Source organism: Lepidochelys kempii, chromosome 1, assembly GCF_965140285.1.
Source record: "Lepidochelys kempii isolate rLepKem1 chromosome 1, rLepKem1.hap1, whole genome shotgun sequence".
NCBI classification, from domain to species: Eukaryota; Metazoa; Chordata; order Testudines; family Cheloniidae; genus Lepidochelys; species Lepidochelys kempii.
In genome coordinates, this window is record NC_136380.1 from 138,347,058 (window position 1) to 138,367,474 (window position 20,417).

General features: G+C 43.5%; 1 protein-coding gene across 1 annotated transcript in view; it reads left to right on the forward strand.

Moving 5' to 3' along the window:
- Positions 1-5,175: 5,175 nt before the first annotated feature.
- LOC144930112 (uncharacterized) overlaps positions 5,176-20,417 on the forward strand; it is a 42,116-nt gene continuing 26,874 nt past the window's right edge. Inside the window, exons 1-2 of the mRNA XM_078851125.1 lie at positions 5,176-5,285; positions 6,570-7,906. Of these exons, the coding sequence (XP_078707251.1) occupies positions 6,602-7,906 (1,305 nt within the window). The 5' untranslated portion in view covers positions 5,176-5,285; positions 6,570-6,601. The remainder of the gene's footprint in view (positions 5,286-6,569; positions 7,907-20,417) is intronic.

Here is a 20,417-nt window from a genome sequence, read left to right on the forward strand (position 1 = left end):
GACCCCCCAGAGTACACCGCCGTGACTCAGGCACCACAAGAGGGGGAGTCAGGAAGTATCCCGGGGGCAGCCAACCCTAATCTGGCTGTAGCATTGCCAGAGTCCATGTCAGTGTGTTGTGGCCAGGATCCCCACTGACACAACAGCGGATCTTCTACAACTGTTAGGGACCCAGGCTGGGACACAGTGGAGTGGCAAGGCCTGTGTCCCCCCTGCCACCCAACTCGTGGGTGGCAGTCTCCCCCTCTCCCAGACTGTTTGGAGGCCTGGGCTCACTACTGTTTATACGGTCACTGCTCAGCCCTGCCTGAGGGCCTGAGCTCCTGACTCATTATTGCCCCCGCCCCCCCAGCTAGGCCCTGGTGTAACTGTACTTATTTTCTGCCTCCACAAGAGCGGCCAGGGTAGACTTCCATGGCCAAACTAATTCCCCAATCCTCAGCTATGTGCAGTGACCCAGAGAGGGTCGAACCCTGGCAAGCCCTTTTACAGGCATATTAAAATATATCACCTCCCATTGGTCAGGTAGGTAAGTACCTGAAGTGGTAACCACACCGAGTGTGTGTGTGTGTGTCAGAGAGAGATACACACACGCACACTCAGTGTGGATATCTCTGACACACACACACTCGGTGTGGATATCTCTGACACACACACACACACGCACACACACACTCGGTGTGGATGTGTGTGTCAGAGAGAGAGGCCAATTTCTGTGCTTACTACATTTTAGGTGCAACCTTGGAAAAGATTACAATAAATCTAGTATATGTCATTGGTTTAAATCTTATGAGAATACTTATCTGCCTATGTAAAATTCTCTGGCTGATATGTCTTTTGTGATGAACAACTAAATATTTTCTTTTCAGTGAAACAAGAAATAGGATTTAATCTATCAATCCCTAGAACTTTCCTTGTTAAAGGCTGAGAAGTGATCTATCTAGTATTTAGAGAACAAAGAATAGCAAATAGGAAAATGGTCAATTGGATAATACATGGAGGTGAGATCTAAAATACACATATTTTGTACTTTCAAGAAAGTGATGAATGGTACCTCAGCCAAGATACTACTCAGAAAGCAATCTTAATTCCACTTGCACAGCACATGTTTCTAGACTTCTGACATATTTATCAACTCAAACAAAGTTAAGTATACATCATTTCTCACAGCTAGTTGCAGGAAGTAGCAACAGTAAAAAAAACAAATGATAATCTTCCAAAACTTTTCTTCTGTGAAATCTAAAGCAGAATAGAAGGATTGCTGCCTTACAGGAAAATTCAAACAAACACAGGCTACCTCTAAAAATTATATACTGATTAACCACTGAATTGTTAAGTCTCTTATTCTTGGGTGATACAGGTCTGAGAGGAGAATCGGGCCCATAGGCTTTAGGACTACATAATATTACATAAATCTCATTTTCTACATGTTTTCTGCATATATACGAACACGAAAAATAGCCTTAAAACAGTAATTCTTCCATTGCTCTACCTCCTCATACTATTTATTATTCATTCGCCTTTCCTATGATGGCCCTTTTAAGGACAGTCTCTAGGGCCAGCATGCAGACGTTACTCTTTCAGCCCAGCATCAAGGCATTTAGAGGGGTGTAGCTCCCAGAAAGATCATGGGAGTTATAGGCTATAAGAAAGCTCATTTGCTTTTTCTGTATCTCTAATCACTGAGCTCTAGAACTCCCTTTGTCTGATTTATCGACATTACCAGTGTAACTTTAATTCCACAAGTTGACTTTCAAAGAATTTTCTTTAGAAACCTGAACAGGATTTCAACAAGCATATCAGCAAGAGTATCTCAGAACTGCTGTATGCTTGGAGTCAATAATGGGATATCTTACCCATCAGTAAGAGCTGTTAATGGCTGAGGACTGAAAAGAATCTCATTTAATGATCAATTCAAAAGGAAAGAAGTGCCAACTCCAATTTCATTTAAACCTGTGTGGTTATGAAGGATTTAAAAGGGACCTGAAAATGTTCTCCCAGCATTATGAAAGAGTGTATTCTGAGAAATAGACTACTGAGGCTTAAGCTAAATCAGATTCAGTCCTTCAGGGAGGATATAACCACATGAAGATACTGTGCTCCTTCCCACACTAATATAATTGATTGTACATTATGTACAATGGTTTGTCTGTCTTTTAAATAAGTGGCTTAACTTGGAAGCTCTTTACATTACACAACATAGAAATGAGAATGCTTTATATGTGGCTCTTGACTCATGCCAGTGGGAAGACTGTTAGCAAAAGAAAATCTTGTAAAAACATCTTAAGGTAAATTTAGAGCTAATGAAAAGTTCTGGCCTGACAGCTTTAGAGAATGAAATCCTTTATTTATCCACAGAACGAGTACAAGAGAGTAATCATGCAAGCTTCCCCACACTGCCCTCCAACACTGTTTCCTCCTTCTACCCCCCACCAGCCCCGATCTCAGGTGACCACATCTGAGGGGAGCAGGTAGTCACAAGTCCATGCCTATTCAAATTTTGGTCTCCCTACTGTCAAAAAGAGTGTTGTTTGCAGTGATGATTTTGTGAGGTGGAATCCTGTCCCACAACGAACTAGACTGGAGCACCAACAGCTGGTCCTATTCAAGTTAATAGAAAAACTCCCATGGACTTAATTCAACAAAGACCACTGAAAAGCCACAAGATGGTGGCAACAGGTTATCATTCCAACACCAACAATGTGGACCATATTTAAGCTGCAGCCCTTGAGGTGAAAAGCTCTAAATCCCATTGTCAAAAAACCAACCAGGCCCCCAGATGATGTTTGTAATGCTGATCATTTTGTGTTTCTTAAAACATCCACAAAAGGGAAAATGCACAATTAGAAGTTGATCAGCAAGAGAACTTTCAATGGTAACCCAGGTGCTAACTCACAAGCCTTTCCTCTGGATAACTAGCATGATTTAAAAGCCAACCTGAGAACCTGATTTCTACTATAGAGTTGACACCAGTAATATGACCATAGTCATCCATCTCTGCCATTTTTGGCTCTGTTTCTGGCTTCTCTTGACTCAGTCTTTGTAGCCATTGTCACATAGTTTTGAGCGCAACATACAATGGTCGGAGCCTGTGCAAATAAAATGCATTCTGCTATTGTCACTACAACATTAAGATGAACGAAATATGTACAAAATTCTACAATGATCTCTACTCCTCACATATCAATGTCCAGCATACACTGTCAAAGCAGCAGGCTGAGGAAGAAGTTCCCAATGTTATGTGGGAAGAAATCGAATATGCAGTTTGTAATATAAAGAAAGGGAAGAGCCCAGGAGTGGATGATATTTGGCCAGAATATCTCAGAGCAGGGGAAGATACTCTCTTCAAAGCGCTGGCACAACGGTTCACCATCTACATCAATAGCAAGTGTGTTACAGAGGCATGGAAGAAATCAAAAATACTACTGATGAAGAAAGGCGATCCAGAAGAATTGAGCAACTACCACTTGATTACACTCCTCTCACAAGTGTATAAGGTCTTCACCCGCATCATACTCAGATTAAGAAGGATCTTGAAATGCATGAAAGTAGAGAACAAGCTGGTTTCCGCTCAGGGTATTTGAAAATTGATTGCATCCATTTAGTTTGGCAGCTCATCTAAAAATGCAAGGAATACAAAGTACCATTGTGCCTTGCATTTGTTGACTACAAAAAAAGCATTCTAATCAGTGGATTAACGCTTTACTCAATGAAATCAGAATTGACCCGAGGTACATTGACCTGCTGGAAGAAATTAACCGCAATTGTTCGACAGAGATAACATTATTCAGTGTCCCATGCACTATTATTCTACGTAAAGGAGCCAGATGAGGCGACACAATTTCACCAAAGCTGTTTGCAGCAGTACTGGAGTTGCTGTTCAAGAAATTGAACTGGGAAGAAGGAATTAGAATTGACGGAAAACAGTTAACGCATCTTCTCTTCGCTGACAACTGTGTAATATTGGAAAAGGACACAGCAGAACTGGAGAACAAATTGCGGCAACTGCAAACACTCTCACAGGATAACAGGTTGGAAGTGAACAAGTCAAAGATGAAGTGGATGTGGAATGAGCATTGTGCAGCAGGAATCATCACTGTAAATGGGAAAGTAATCGAGGAGGTTGACAAATATATTTACCTGGGTCAGCAGCTGAACAGCGACAACTCATTCGAAGGGGAATGCAGTAGGACAAGAAAGGCAGGGTGGGCAAGGTTTAACAAAATAAAGACGTCTCTATCGGATGACGAACTGCTCGGGAAGAAAAGGAAAGAACTGCCTAACTCTACTGTTCTGCCAGCAATGTGGCAGAACGGAGCGGAAAGCTAGTCAACAACGAAAGTGGAGGAAGAAAAATTCACTGTCACCCAGAGAGCAACGGAATGGCGAATGTGTAAGATATGGCTCCATGATCATATACTGAATGAGGAGATCAGAAGGTGTACAGAGGTGACCAATGTAGTGCAGGCAATGTACGATGCAAAGCAGAGATGGGCAGGTCATGTAGTCCACAGACAAGACAAAAGGTGGCAACTCACATCAGTGACTGGATCCCCAGAGACCACAAATGACCAATGGGCAGACCAAAAACTCGCTGGGCCAATCCCACGATAAAACTCTTTGGCCAGAAATTGAAAGAATGTGCTTGCAACAAAATGGAATGGTATGGCATTGACTTGTGTTCATGGAGAGACAGATGAGGACAAGCCAGACAAAGGTGACCCATCTGTGACCCAGTCATATCATTTGACTATTGGCATACTTAAAGTTATGCAAATGCTTAAGTGCTGGCTGGATTAGGGCCTAGCTTTCCTTTTAATGTTTCTCAAGAGAGTATAAAGGTGTTGGCTGTTGTGAACAGTCTGTTGTGGAATAGTCTGTTGTGAAGGAACAGGAATAGGAATAGTCTGTTGTGAAGGACTGATGTGATAATGGTAAAACGATCATTAATCTGGAGAAGTGGGTACTCCCTTTTGACTTCTTAATAATTGTCCCTTTAAAGGATTTTTTCATATTTTATAGATTCTGGATCACTATTTAGGCTGTCATAAATATAAAGGGAAGGGTAAACCCCTTTGAAATCCCTCCTGGCCAGGGGAAAGCTCCTCTCACCTGTAAAGGGTTAAGAAGCTAAAGGTAACCTCGCTGGCACCTGACCAAAATGACCAATGAGGAGACAAGATACTTTCAAAAGCTGGGAGGAGGGAGAGAAACAAAGGGTTTGTGTGTCTGTCTGTAGTCGTCTTGGCCAGGGACAGAACAGGAATGGAGCCTTAGAACTTTTAGTAAGTAATCTAGCTAGGTATGTGTTAGATTATGATTTCTTTAAATGGCTGAGAAAAGAATTGTGCTGAATAGAATAACTATTTCTGTCTGTGTATCTTTTTTGTAACTTAAGGTTTTGCCTAGAGGGGTTCTCTATGTTTTTGAATCTAATTACCCTGTAAGATATCTACCATCCTGATTTTACAGGGGGGATTTCTTTATTTCTATTTACTTCTATTTTTTATTAAAAGTCTTCTTGTAAAACACTGAATGCTTTTTCATTGTTCTCAGATCCAAGGGTTTGGGTCTGTGGTCACCTATGCAAATTGGTGAGGCTTTTTATCCAACATTTCCCAGGAAAGGGGGAGTGCAAGTGTTGGGAGGATTGTTCATTGTTCTTAAGATCCAAGGGTCTGGGTCTGTAGTCACCTAGGCGAATTGGTGAGGCTTTTTACCAAACCTTGTCCAGGAAGTAGGGTGCAAGGTTTTGGGAAGTATTTTGGGGGGAAGGACGCGTCCAAACAGCTCTTCCCCAGTAACCAGTATTAGTTTGGTGGTGGTAGCGGCCATTCCAAGGATAACGGGGGTAATATTTTGTACCTTGGGGAAGTTTTGACCTAAGCTGGTAAAGATAAGCTTAGGAGGTTTTTCATGCAGGTCCCCACATCTGTACCCTAGAGTTCAGAGTGGGGGAGGAACCGTGACATGGTGGCACAGTGGTGGGATTAACCTGAAATCATTTTGAGATCCAGTTGAGATTTTTTGAACTAGAAATACAGATTTTAAAAAGGAATTTTTAGGAAGTCCAGAAGGCAGCTTTGAAACTGAAAGCAGCTTGGTTTCTCTCTGCTTTGTGGCCAAGCAGAGACAAAAGGGGATTATCTTGTGAATTGCAGGTTTCATTTGCCTGGAGGCAGGGTACTTAACTCCTGCAGGGAAATTCACAGTCTTCCAACCCAGAGGTTTGTTTTTTTTTTTTCTTTTCTTCCTAAAAGTAAATAGGGGGTGTGTACTCTACCCATTTGCCTGGAGACAAAAGTGGCAGGGTTTTTTTTAGGATTTTGATTTTTTTTTTTGTTTTACAAGGAGCACAGGTTTGAAAAGAATTTTTTTTTTTTCTTCGTTGGGCTGGGTAAGCAGGTTTCCAAGTAGTTGGAGGTTTTTTGCTTTAATTTGGGCCCAGAGCAGAGACAAGGGAATTGTCTTTTTCTGTAGGCTGACAATCACTATCAGAGAATAGGTATTCTATTCCAGCACAGCAAAATTTTACAGCCAAGTTTTGTTTGTTTATTTCTAAACCTCAGGTGTAAAGTTAGTTAAAAACAGAGAGGTTAGAATGGCCAAATCCTCGGCTCGACTACAGCTGGAATTAGCCAAATTTCAGGCTGAGGAAAAACAAAGGGAACATGAAAGACAGATAGAACTCATGCGGCTGGAGAAGGAGGTACAGGAGGCTGCCCACAAGAGGGAAATGGAGGCGAGGAAGCATGTGGAGGAGATGGAGAGAATAAAGGCCCAGCAGAACATACCAACAAACCCTAACAATCCTTCTCCAGGTACCACTTCCCATCCCAGAAAGTTCCCCACCTACAAGGCAGGTGATGATACCGAGGCCTTCTTAGAAAACTTTGAAAGGGCCTGCCTTGGGTACAACATCTCTACTGACCAATACATGGTAGAGCTGAGGCCGCAGCTCAGTGGACCCTTAGCTGAGGTGGCAGCTGAAATGCCTAGAGAACACATGAACAAGTATGAACTGTTTAAATCCAAGGCGAGAGTCAGAATGGGGATAACACCCGAGCAGTCTCGTCGGAGGTTCCGAGCCCTAAGGTGGAAACCAGACATGTCATTTACCCGACATGCCTACCACATTGTGAAACATTGGGATGCCTGGATATCAGGAGCAAGTGTTGAATCTCCAGTAAATTTGCCCTTCCTAATGCAAATGGAACAATTCTTAGAGGGTGTTCCTGAGGAAATAGAAAGATACATCCTAGATGGGAAACCCAAAACTGTAATCGAGGCAGGAGAGATTGGAGCCAGATGGGTGGAGGTGGCAGAGAAGAAGAAAACTGGTCGCAGTTGGAGCGGAGACCAGAAGGGACCACCCCAGACCACACCCTATTACCGGGGGCCGCCCAAAGCCCCACCTACCTCCCAAAGAACCCTCCAGACCCCTTATCGTCCCACCACCCCGTTCTCCAGCAACCCTCCTCGTCCCAGTGACCCGTCAGCTGGACGATGTTTTAAGTGTAACGAGCTGGGGCATGTAAAGGCCAACTGCCCCAAGAACCCCAACAGATTACAGTTCATTGCACCGGAATCACACCAGAGGTCCACAGGCCCAGATACCTCCCAGATACCCTTGGAGCGGAGGGAAACTGTGAGTGTGGGCGGGAAGAAGGTCACCGCGTGGAGGGACACCGGAGCACAAGTGTCAGCTATCCATGCTTCCTTAGTGGACCCCAATTTAATCAACCCAGAGATCCAAGTGACGATTCAACCCTTCAAGTCCAACTCTTTCAATTTGCCTACAGCCAAGTTGCCTGTCCAGTACAAGGGCTGGTCAGGAATGTGGACTTTTGCAGTCTATGATGATTATCCCATCCCCATGCTGTTGGGGGAAGACTTGGCCAATCATGTGAAGCAGGCCAAGAGGGTGGGAATGGTCACCCGCAACCAGGCTAAACAAGCCGTGAGGCCTAGCTCTGTTCCGGAAACTTCTATCAGGACCCAGTCAGAGGTGATGGACCTGGACCCCAGGCCAATGTCTGCAACAGCAGTAGTGGATCCAGTCCCAGAGACCCAGACGGAACCAGTCCCAGAACCGGAACCAGCCGAACAACCAACACCAGACCCCGTGTCAGCACTGAATCCAGTACTCGCAACCTCAACACCAGAGGGCCCCACCGAACCTGAACTGGCAGCAGCCGATAACCCTACACAAGAGGCTCAGCCGGAGCCTGAATCCCAACATAGTGCACCAGCGGAGAGCGGTTCACAGTCAACAGAAACAGCTCCATCCCCTATATCGCTTCCAGAGGGACCAAGCCTAGGTCCACAATCCCATGAGGAACTGATGTCTCCAGCATCAAGGGAACAGTTCCAGACCGAACAGGAAGCAGATGAAAGCCTCCAGAGAGCTTGGACGGCGGCACGGAGCAACCCACCGCCTCTCAGCTCTTCTAATCGATCCAGGTTTGTTGTAGAAAGAGGACTTTTATACAAGGAAACTCTTTCTGGGGGACACCAGGAAGACTGGCATCCTCAGAGACAGTTGGTAGTTCCAACTAAATACCGGGCCAAGCTCTTGAGCTTAGCCCATGATCACCCTAGTGGCCATGCTGGGGTGAACAGGACCAAAGACCGTTTGGGGGGGTCATTCCACTGGGAGGGAATGGGCAAGGATGTTTCTACCTATGTCCAGTCTTGTGAGGTGTGCCAAAGAGTGGGAAAACCCCAAGACCAGGTCAAAGCTCCTCTCCAGCCACTCCCCATCATTGAAGTTCCATTTCAGCGAGTAGCTGTGGATATTCTGGGTCCTTTTCCGAAAAAGACACCCAGAGGAAAGCAGTACATACTGACTTTCATGGATTTTGCCACCCGATGGCCGGAAGCAGTAGCTCTAAGCAACACCAGGGCTAAAAGTGTGTGCCAGGCACTAGCAGACATTTTTGCCAGGGTAGGTTGGCCCTCCGACATCCTCACAGATGCAGGGACTAATTTCCTGGCAGGAACTATGAAAAACCTTTGGGAAGCTCATGGGGTAAATCACTTGGTTGCCACTCCTTACCATCATCAAACAAATGGCATGGTGGAGAAGTTTAATGGAACTTTGGGGGCCATGATACGTAAATTCGTAAATGAGCACTCCAATGATTGGGACCTAGTATTGCAGCAGTTGCTCTTTGCCTACAGAGCTGTACCACATCCCAGTTTAGGGTTTTCCCCATTTGAACTTGTATATGGCCGTGAGGTTAAGGGGCCATTGCAGTTGGTGAAGCAGCAATGGGAGGGATTTACACCTTCTCCAGGAACTAACATTCTGGACTTTGTAACCAACCTACAAAACACCCTCCGAACCTCTTTAGCCCTTGCTAGAGAAAACTTACAGGATGCTCAAAAAGAGCAAAAAGCCTGGTATGATAAACATGCCAGAGAGCGTTCCTTCAAAGTAGGAGACCAGGTCATGGTCTTAAAGGCGCTCCAGGCCCATAAAATGGAAGCATCGTGGGAAGGGCCATTCGTGGTCCAGGAGCGCCTGGGAGCTGTTAATTATCTCATAGCATTCCCCACCTCCAACCGAAAGCCTAAGGTGTACCATATTAATTCTCTAAAGCCCTTTTATTCCAGAGAATTAAAGGTTTGTCAGTTTACAGCCCAGGGAGGAGACGACGCTGAGTGGCCTGAAGGTGTTTACTACGAAGGGAAATGTGCTGGTGGTGTGGAAGAGGTGAACCTCTCCATGACCCTTGGGCGTATGCAGCGACAGCAGATCCAGGAGCTGTGCACTAGCTACGCGCCAACGTTCTCAGCCACCCCAGGACTGACTGAACGGGCATACCACTCCATTGACACAGGTAATGCTCACCCAATTAGGGTCCACCCTTACCGGGTGTCTCCTCAAGCTAAAACTGCTATAGAACGGGAGATCCAGGATATGTTACAGATGGGTGTAATCCGCCCCTCTGAAAGTGCATGGGCATCTCCAGTGGTTCTAGTTCCCAAACCAGATGGGGAAATACGTTTTTGCGTGGACTACCGTAAGCTAAATGCTGTAACTCGCCCAGACAACTATCCCATGCCACGCACAGATGAACTATTAGAGAAACTGGGAAGGGCCCAGTTCATCTCTACCTTGGACTTAACCAAGGGGTACTGGCAGGTACCGCTAGATGAATCTGCCAAGGAAAGGTCAGCCTTCATCACACATCTCGGGCTGTATGAATTTAATGTACTCCCTTTCGGGCTGCGAAATGCACCCGCCACTTTCCAAAGACTTGTAGATGGTCTCCTAGCGGGATTAGGAGAATATGCAGTCGCCTACCTTGACGATGTGGCCATATTTTCGGATTCCTGGGCAGACCACCTGGAACATCTACAAAAAGTCCTTGAGCGCATAAGGGAGGCAGGACTAACTGTTAAGGCTAAGAAGTGTCAAATAGGCCTAAACAGAGTGACTTACCTTGGACACCAGGTGGGTCAAGGAACTATCAGCCCCCTACAGGCCAAAGTGGATGCTATCCAAAAGTGGCCTGTCCCAAAGTCAAAGAAACAGGTTCAATCCTTCTTAGGCTTGGCCGGTTATTACAGACGATTTGTACCGCACTACAGCCAAATCGCTGCCCCACTGACAGACCTAACCAAAAAGAAACAGCCAAATGCTGTTCAGTGGACCGGAAGGTGTCAGAAGGCCTTTAACAAGCTTAAAGCGACACTCATGTCTGACCCTGTACTAAGGGCCCCAGACTTTGACAAACCGTTCCTAGTAACCACAGATGCATCCGAGCGTGGTGTGGGAGCAGTTTTAATGCAGAAAGGACCTGATCAAGAATTCCACCCTGTAGTGTTTCTCAGCAAAAAACTGTCTGAGAGGGAAAGCAACTGGTCAGTCACTGAAAAAGAATGTTATGCCATTGTCTACGCTCTGGAAAAGCTACGCCCATATGTTTGGGGACGGCGTTTCCACCTGCAAACCGACCATGCTGCACTAAAGTGGCTTCACACCGTCAAAGAAACTAACAGAAAACTTCTTCGGTGGAGTTTAGCTCTCCAAGATTTTGATTTCGACATCCAACACATCTCAGGAGCTTCTAACAAAGTGGCTGATGCACTCTCCCGTGAAAGTTTCCCAGAATCAACTGGTTAAAATCGTCCTTGAGATGTGGAAAATATTGTTAGTCTTTATGTACTTGGTAGTATATTTAGAGATGCATGTGTCTTATTAACTCTGTTTTCCTAGAGCTCCAGGAAGAAATCCCAGCCAGTGTTTCACCCTAGCTGAGATTTGGGGGGCGTGTCATAAATATAAAGGGAAGGGTAAACCCCTTTGAAATCCCTCCTGGCCAGGGGAAAGCTCCTCTCACCTGTAAAGGGTTAAGAAGCTAAAGGTAACCTCGCTGGCACCTGACCAAAATGACCAATGAGGAGACAAGATACTTTCAAAAGCTGGGAGGAGGGAGAGAAACAAAGGGTTTGTGTGTCTGTCTGTAGTCGTCTTGGCCAGGGACAGAACAGGAATGGAGCCTTAGAACTTTTAGTAAGTAATCTAGCTAGGTATGTGTTAGATTATGATTTCTTTAAATGGCTGAGAAAAGAATTGTGCTGAATAGAATAACTATTTCTGTCTGTGTATCTTTTTTGTAACTTAAGGTTTTGCCTAGAGGGGTTCTCTATGTTTTTGAATCTAATTACCCTGTAAGATATCTACCATCCTGATTTTACAGGGGGGATTTCTTTATTTCTATTTACTTCTATTTTTTATTAAAAGTCTTCTTGTAAAACACTGAATGCTTTTTCATTGTTCTCAGATCCAAGGGTTTGGGTCTGTGGTCACCTATGCAAATTGGTGAGGCTTTTTATCCAACATTTCCCAGGAAAGGGGGAGTGCAAGTGTTGGGAGGATTGTTCATTGTTCTTAAGATCCAAGGGTCTGGGTCTGTAGTCACCTAGGCGAATTGGTGAGGCTTTTTACCAAACCTTGTCCAGGAAGTAGGGTGCAAGGTTTTGGGAAGTATTTTGGGGGGAAGGACGCGTCCAAACAGCTCTTCCCCAGTAACCAGTATTAGTTTGGTGGTGGTAGCGGCCATTCCAAGGATAACGGGGGTAATATTTTGTACCTTGGGGAAGTTTTGACCTAAGCTGGTAAAGATAAGCTTAGGAGGTTTTTCATGCAGGTCCCCACATCTGTACCCTAGAGTTCAGAGTGGGGGAGGAACCTTGACATAGGCTATCTTAACTGGATAACTATGATACCTTTTTCAATCCAGCTTTTTTTCCAAACAAATACTGTCATTTTATCTTCATGTGGCTTTGTGTATGAGTAATTCCCTTTCTCTATGGAAAAAGTAAAATAGCTCTGGACAAACACAAATATGAGGAGATTATAAAGATTCAATTTGAGGTTCTGGTTTGACACCTACTGCTTGTACTTTCTCCAGTGTTGTTATAAATGAATTTTATCGGCTCTGAGAGTCATATCAGAATGTGATCTCTTTTCTGGCAAAGGAAAATCTTTGTCCTAAGATAGCAGCTGCTATCTTAAATTACCTAAACAGCATTTTGTTCAAGCCCTTGAAGTACCTTTTTGACCCAGGCACCTGGAGCTGAAAAGGTGTTTTTTATATCCTGTGAGCCTTTTAAAATCAATTTCCAACTTTTTCCTTTCAAATGTTAATACGTGTGTAAGGTCTATTTCCGCTTAGTTCAATGTGCTGAGCTTAGATTTAACAACGTTAGGTGAACGTTAACAGTCAGAGAATATTTTTTCATGCCAAAGCTATGTGTAACTTAGTCACTTTATTTAGTAAAAAATAATAAATGATGACACTTAAATTAGACTTATTTAGCAATAAGCCCTAAGTAATTCCTACAATAACACACTCGGCTGACTCACCGAGTCAGTGACTGGATCCCCAGAGACCACAAATGACCAATGGGCAGACCAAAAACTCGCTGGGCCAATCCCACGATAAAACTCTTTGGCCAGAAATTGAAAGAATGTGCTTGCAACAAAATGGAATGGTATGGCATTTGTTACTCCAGTTCTACTCCTGTGGCAAATCAGGCCTGTGTATCTGAGACTTCGGTATTACTGATTGAAGAGCCATGCTATCATTAAAAAACCCTCCCCAAATAAGACAGCTCTTTTACTAACTAAATGGGGTACAGAACGATGAGGTAAAGGACAATTGTAAGACTGTCAGAACAAAAGAATTGAGATGAACAATAAGCATCTCATCTCATATAAAAATTTCAAATAGCTAAGTTTAGCTAGTAATCACATCTAGTTGTCTTGTCTATAGGTCCATGCACTTTTGGTAGGGTGGATCCTCTTCAGTCTGAAAGAGGATTATTGTTGGTGGATAATGGTGGTATCCATTATTCATTTCAGTGGTAGAACATAAGGTCAAAGTTTCCTTTCTGCAGATAAAGAAACCCAGTATTCTCAAACACCAGGCAGTTTATTACCTTGATAGACACGAACACTTGATAGATAACCACAATATCATAAAATAAGACATTGTTTGTGATATATATCATTTTTCCCTTCAGTCTGGTACAAAATAGCTCTGGTATAATATCAATATTAAAATTGGAAGAATGTCATTCTCTACCAATGAGAGCCCACTGTTTCCAGGCATTTATTGTGTACACAAACTGTAAAACTTGTCCTTCAGATGCGAGGCACCAAACTCGCATTGGAGTCGAGTTAGGCACTTAGGCGCTTTTGAAAATCCCACAAGAGCCTCTCTGCATCTTTAGGCACCTAAATATCTTTGAAAATCTGACCCTAAGTGCCTGAGTCATTTTTGAAAATGAAACTTTATATCCTAAGGCACTTAAGCACCTTTGAACCCTCTTTATTTTTTGTAAAATTCTACATAATAGACAAAGAGCTCATTTTTTAATTCCTTGTCCACTTACCTCTAAGATTCTCACTCCACCCAAATTTAACATCACCTAAATGTTCATGTTATCTTTATTTTTTGAAATGTGCTTTGCCTGATTCCCCACTGCATTTCCCCTGTTTTAAGCCACTGTAACTCAGTTTAAAAATCAGGGAAGTTACACCAGCATAATACCATTTACACTGATGGCTATAGGCTTGTAACAGAGAAGAATGTAAACTTCAGGTTCTGTCATGCTCATCAGTTTTCAAGCAGAGCTGTGCAATGAAAATGGTATGGCCTTAAATATTATGGACCTTAATTACTTTAAAAACATATGGCAGAATGCTGCCAGAATTGCAGGAAGATCCTAATAGCATAGTATCTGTGTATGCACTTCCAATCTTCCCTTATGAAATTATCCCAGCAGTGGTTACTCCCTAAGCCTGCCAGGCTGGTTGGCAAGAACGGACACTGAAGTTAAAGATCTGATAAAATCTCAATAGATTTAGACCAAGAATGCACAGCAGTGATTTTTCAAGGACTTAAACATTTTGGATCTGATCCTGCAAAGATTTTACACACTTCATTTTGTATGCTGTGAGCAGTAATCCCATTTCCTGCAATGGGATTACTGACAGTGCACCAAATTAAGCGTTTGTGTAAATTGTTGAAGGAGCCAGGTCTTTATTTGTACTTCCCCTTCTACCTCCCCAAACACATCACTACACACTTCAGTGTAGTTAGAATTTATAATGCAAAAAATTATAGTTTATTCACTTTCTAATGCCAAAGGCTAACATAATTTTCCCCTCACGCTTTTCAGTCAAATTCAACTTCAAGCAAAGATCAAGCACAGAAAAAAGTTCAGCCCCAAAACACGAGCATTTTAGGAAGTTCACAGCATGTTATAACCTCCTCTTTTTCATAATAGAGAATGTTGTGCAACCTTAACTATACAAGTCAAATAAGGCATATTACCCTGTGTGACAGCATTATCTTAAACATGACCATTACCCTCACTGCTAATGTTGTTATACTCTGTGCATTTTGTTCTTTGTTTGTAAGCTCTTTGAGGCAGAGGACTGTATCAGGTGCGTTTGAACAAAGCCGATCCCAGTGCAGTGCTGATCCTGATTGAGACATATAAGTGCTATGTAGAAATAAACAGTAGCAGTCACTTCAGAATCTGAGTACTTGTCTCCAGAATACATTGATGGGCCCAAGTCTATATTTCTTGTGTACCTCAAGCTCCCACTGCAGTCGGTGGAAATTTGGGCTATGCAAAGAATGATGCTAGAATCTCACGCCGATCTCAAGGTATGTGGATTCAGCGAACACTATATGCAAGGTCAGACCAATGCAAGAACCACAAACCTGGTTTCATGTGGGGAAGACAAGACTGTCCATGACAATTGCAGGCTGTGGTATCCTTGCTTTGCGTTGTTCTCATTTTTCACATAAGGTGTTAATGCATCTTGCTTCAAAGCAGTTAAAGGAGATGTGACAAATCTGCTGCACTTTGCTCTGTCACGGGCTCTTGCTCCCCAGTTGCTGGGGCCAACCCTGTTACAAGATCCTGTTGGTATCATTTTTATTAGTGTAAGAGGGACAAGGCAAATTGCCACGTTTATTGTAAATACAACAAAATATTCCTATATGCAATTTCTATATAGATCCATTCACACACACAGACATTCACACACAGGTTCTACACAAAGGTTGTTATAGTTACCAGCCTAGATGTTGCTTGTGCCAAGTCACTGGCCAGGCGGCCTGGACACGAGAGTGGAGCCGAGTTGTTGTCAGATGCGCATCCGATGCTTCTGGAGGATGGTCGTAGAACCAGACTCAAAGAACACAGTCCCTGGACCCAATTTTTATAGGTCTCTGGTTCAATACAAGTCTATGGAAGTTGCTTCATCATGTTGAATTTACAATTGAGATGACCATCAATCAGCTCAATCAGCAGGTGGTACATCTATGACGGCTCCATGATGGCTAGATGTTATCTTCTTGTTCTTCCTTGATGTGTTTTGGGTGGATTCTGGTTCGCCCTCCGGGGGTCATCCAGTTATCTCCACTTTGCATATTCTTCGGCCCATCGATATCAAGGTTGAAATTCTTAGGATTAGGCTGGCACCATTTACTAACCAATTATTTCCCTGCTTCAGTCTCTCAATCCCATGCATTCATCATTCATTCTTTTATTTAACAACACAATCTATTACCAACAGGAGCTTATGCTTAAATAAATTGGTTAGTCTCTAAGGTGCCACAAGTACTCCTTTTCTTCATAGAAATGAGAACCCCCAGACCAAAGCAGCTGATGTTCGATCTGCAGTGCTGTCATGCCCAAACAAAAGTGGCAGATTTATTTACTCATTAGTGAGCTTTTTTTCTGGTAGATGCCTGTGCACAGATTGCTCACTCGATTGCGGACATCGAGGTAACTGATCACTTCACTCGTGCAGTTAGTAGTTTTCGTTTCACAGTCAGCCAAAAGAAAACTGAAATGCAAATACCACCCTACTGTTGAGCATTCGAAAGGACTGAAAGTATACAGGCAGGCTATTTTTTTCTTCACCATGAAATGTTGCTAATGGAAGGAGTCTCTTCTCAAAGAGATTTAGATCAAATAACGTATTTTAATATGCATTGTGCTAGACTGCACAGATGGAAAAACTGTATGTGGAAGGAAGACTACATATCTCATATTTTAATTCATAATAGGCTAGCATACTTTCAGACCATATTTCTATGAATCCAGGTCCAACTCTCATGTGAATATTTATAACTCCAAAATTATACCCAGTCTTGATTTAATGATGGCAAGTGATGGAATCCACCAACTCATAACAGCGTACACACATTTTAAGGGTATGGCATCAAAGAGAGAGAGGAAAAGGGGATTTAACTAGGAATAAGGGGATTGAATGTAGGCCACGTATCAGAAAAGCTACCTCACTCTGACATCTATTCGATTGGAGAATATTTTCCAAAGGAAGTGGTGAAGTCTTCCATTGTGTGGAATTTTTAAAATTGGATTGGCCATAACACTAACGAATGTACAATTGGGAACAATCTTGTATAGACAGGGGCATACTTCACTGAACCAATCTCTTCATTTCTAGGTTCTATGGGTACCTTGCCGTAGTTTTAAAAGCTCTTTTGAGCCTTTGGGGTAAACTTGAATCATGGATTCAATTTCTTCTCAATAGCCATGAGAGCTAGAAACTTGTGGAGATTCTCACATAATCAGAGGATTCCAGGAGCTCATGCTTTAATAAAAACACCAAATATCTCAAAATAAAAATCACAAGAATTACCCCCCTCTCCACACCCTCCCAACTGTCACCCAGTCCCTGCACACACACACACTGCTTCAACACCTTCCAAATCCCCCTGGACTGCTCCAACCTTCCCATTCTCTACCTCTGCACCAAGAGTTATAGCAATCTGAAAATGTTACAAGCAGCTCATGTTAGGGTCCATGTATCCCTGGCCAATTGACCCAATGTGATGGGTTGCTCTGCTCACCATTGAGCGACGACACCTCCTGACGGTGCTGGGGATTAGCTCAGTCAGGCTGACACTCCTTCCAGCAGGTACACCCCATCAGTTTCTCCTCTGCAGCCCCTCTCTCGCTTCAGGAATGGCAGCATCCTCTTCATGACTCAGGTCTCCAGCCAGGTCAGCGTTGTGGTTTCCCCTTCCCCACTGCCTCACAGTGCACTCCCACAGTGGCTGGCAGGGTAATCTGGGCCCATCCTCTACTTCGGGTTCCAGCTCAGGGACCCTCTACACAGCAGCCAAGGTTGTTTCCTGCACCTTGCTACCTTTCCCTGAGCCACCTCTATACCTCCTATAGCCCTTCCCACTCCTCTGGGTTTGCCAGTCTCTTCAATCCCTCCTCCCAGAGAGTATCTTTAGGCAACTTGTCTCTGCAGCCCCCCACCCCCACCCCCGCCGCTTCCTTCCTTCCTTCCTTCCTTCCTTCTCCCAGGGAGTGACTGCAGACTTCTTCCTGCTACCTCTTCTGCTTCCAATTTCCTGTCTTTTGTACATGCCCCACCTGTCCCTCACAGGTGAGCTTCTCTCAAATTAGCTGCCTCGAGCCTAAAACTCGCCCCCCCGCCATCTAATTAGCTGATTTTGCCCACCTGGCCCAATTCAACTTTTGCAGGGCCAGTGTGGGGACCACACCTCATCATACCCAGTGAATTTCTTTCCTTTGTTTGTGCTTATTCCCACTGTAATGCTAAATTCCTTGACAATACTTCAAAAGTAAAATCAGAGCCTGCGTGTGGGTTTTAGAGCACTTGGAAATATCAGTCTTAAAGCAAAAATGTGGGTGTCAGGGCAAAAGTTCCAAAAGGAGCCACTGCAGAACAACCTAGGCAGAGAGCAAAGAATATGCATAACCCCCATTCTCTGAATGCCAAATGTAGGACTTCAGATCCCCGTGCATGAGTGTAGTCCAGGTTCAACAGCAACAGCACACAACCTTGAGCCACTTATTTAGTGCAACAGATTGTCTGCAAACCTTCTAGCTTCAACAGGGCCCTAGTTGTGGTCCACATGCACATTTCACTCTTTGGTTCAGTGGTTTGGGTTGACCCACTGAGGGGAAGCTTTACTCTCAATAACCTTTTCAATATTCCTTCCCAAAAAAGACAATGGATACCATGGACTAGCTGAGATAAATCCCAACAGGGTAGGATCAGTTTGGGGAGGGTCAGATCATCAGCTTGAGCCCCAGGTGTGGGCAAAACAAAAACAAAAAAAACAACAGCTTAAGAACCAGCTGATTTTTGTAAATGTGATTTTTAGAAAGAGCTGTAGCTTGGGAAACCCTTGCTGAAATGACCCCAAAATCAGGACAAGTAACTACCCTACACCGTTAAGAAACTCAGCAAATTTCAAGAGAATCCAAGTGAGCATGTGGCTTTTGGAGCACTTACAATAGTAATCTTTTAAACAGTAAGTGAGTCTCAACCTTTAATTATAGCAGAGCTGCCCCTCCCCTATACTACCACAAAAAGATGACGAATCATAGAATATCAGGGTTGGAAGGGACCCCAGAAGGTCATCTAGTCCAACCCCCATCTGCATTGTCAAATCTAACAACACACTGCATTGTGTTCTGTTACAGGCACATTCAAACCATTAATTCAGATCTATGAGAAAAGGAAATGCTGGCAACCAGCTAGTTAATGAAACCCTCATCTGTCAAACCATCAGATGAAGAAGTTTATAAATTCAGAGCAATTTGTTGTTCTGTTTTCATCAGATTAAGTGTATAACTACTCATATCTGTGTGTATTGGGTTTAATCTTCGTTTACAGCTGGTAGATCTTCTCTCAGGCATTCGCCTTGCTGGAAGGCTGATATTTATACCCGGATAAAAATGTACAAACCACTTAAAAGATACTTATTCATAAAAGAACACAGACAGTCTAAAATCCCTCTCTTTACAATTTCCCTCCTAGATCAGTGGAAGGAGAAGGGCAGGCCAAATTCTATACTCACTTACGACTCAATCTAATTCCCACTGAAGCCAAAAGTTCCATTCACTTCAGGGAAGGGCAGATTGAATCTTTATATCTTGTACAGCCCCGCTGATGCTAATGAATAATGATACAATTCTGTCATGGTGGTCAGCACTGTCACGGAACCATGAATTTTGCCATTGATTTTAATTCTACCACAAAAGGTCACCACGGTCACAGACCTGTGACTTTTGCCATTTATATGGACCCTTACACTAATAAGGGTTGTCATCTAGGTGTGTGCTGGCCCCTCAGTAGCTGTGCCCGAGGACATCCCTAAGAAGCAGAGGATGGCAAATGGTCAGGGCAATGCAGGAGCGTGTGGGGAGGAGAAAAGGAGGAGGTCAGAGCTGTGAAGTAGGGACGTTGGTGGGGCTTTGGCTCTGCGCCCCCCCCCCCCCCCCCGGCAAGCCTCTCCACATTCATATCTCCTATTTCGGTCTCCCCTTCAAATATGCCCCCACTCACTCCATGCATGAGTGAAGCTACAGTTTTCAATTGTTTGCTGAAATAAGTTTAATTAATATAAGAGGATATTTTATCACAATTTAAAATTAAATTACCTTTCACAAATAAATACTGAAATGAATTCTTCTTTTTTCATTTTGCATTTATTTACTTTCTAATTCACAAAGTTCCAGTCATTCACCATGGGTCTCTCAGTCATAGTTGTATCAAATCACAGAGGTTCTGCAGTACTTGTTCAGTTACATTCCTAGTTTAAAACAGTACTGAACACCACTTTGAGACTGAATGGAACAAAGCAAGATGTTGGCCATTACTAGGTGGAACATAAGACCAGGCATTTGCTAAACTTAATGCACCCTGGCAGCTGACATGTGGACAGAGGCAGGCCTGTCCAAAATGCTGAAACAGTGTAAGATGCTTCTAAGTAGAAATTAAGATGAATTAAAACATCTTGTTTTGTTGCTCAAAGTCAAAATCACAGAATCATAGAAATGTAGGGTTGGAAGGGACCTCAAGAAGTTGT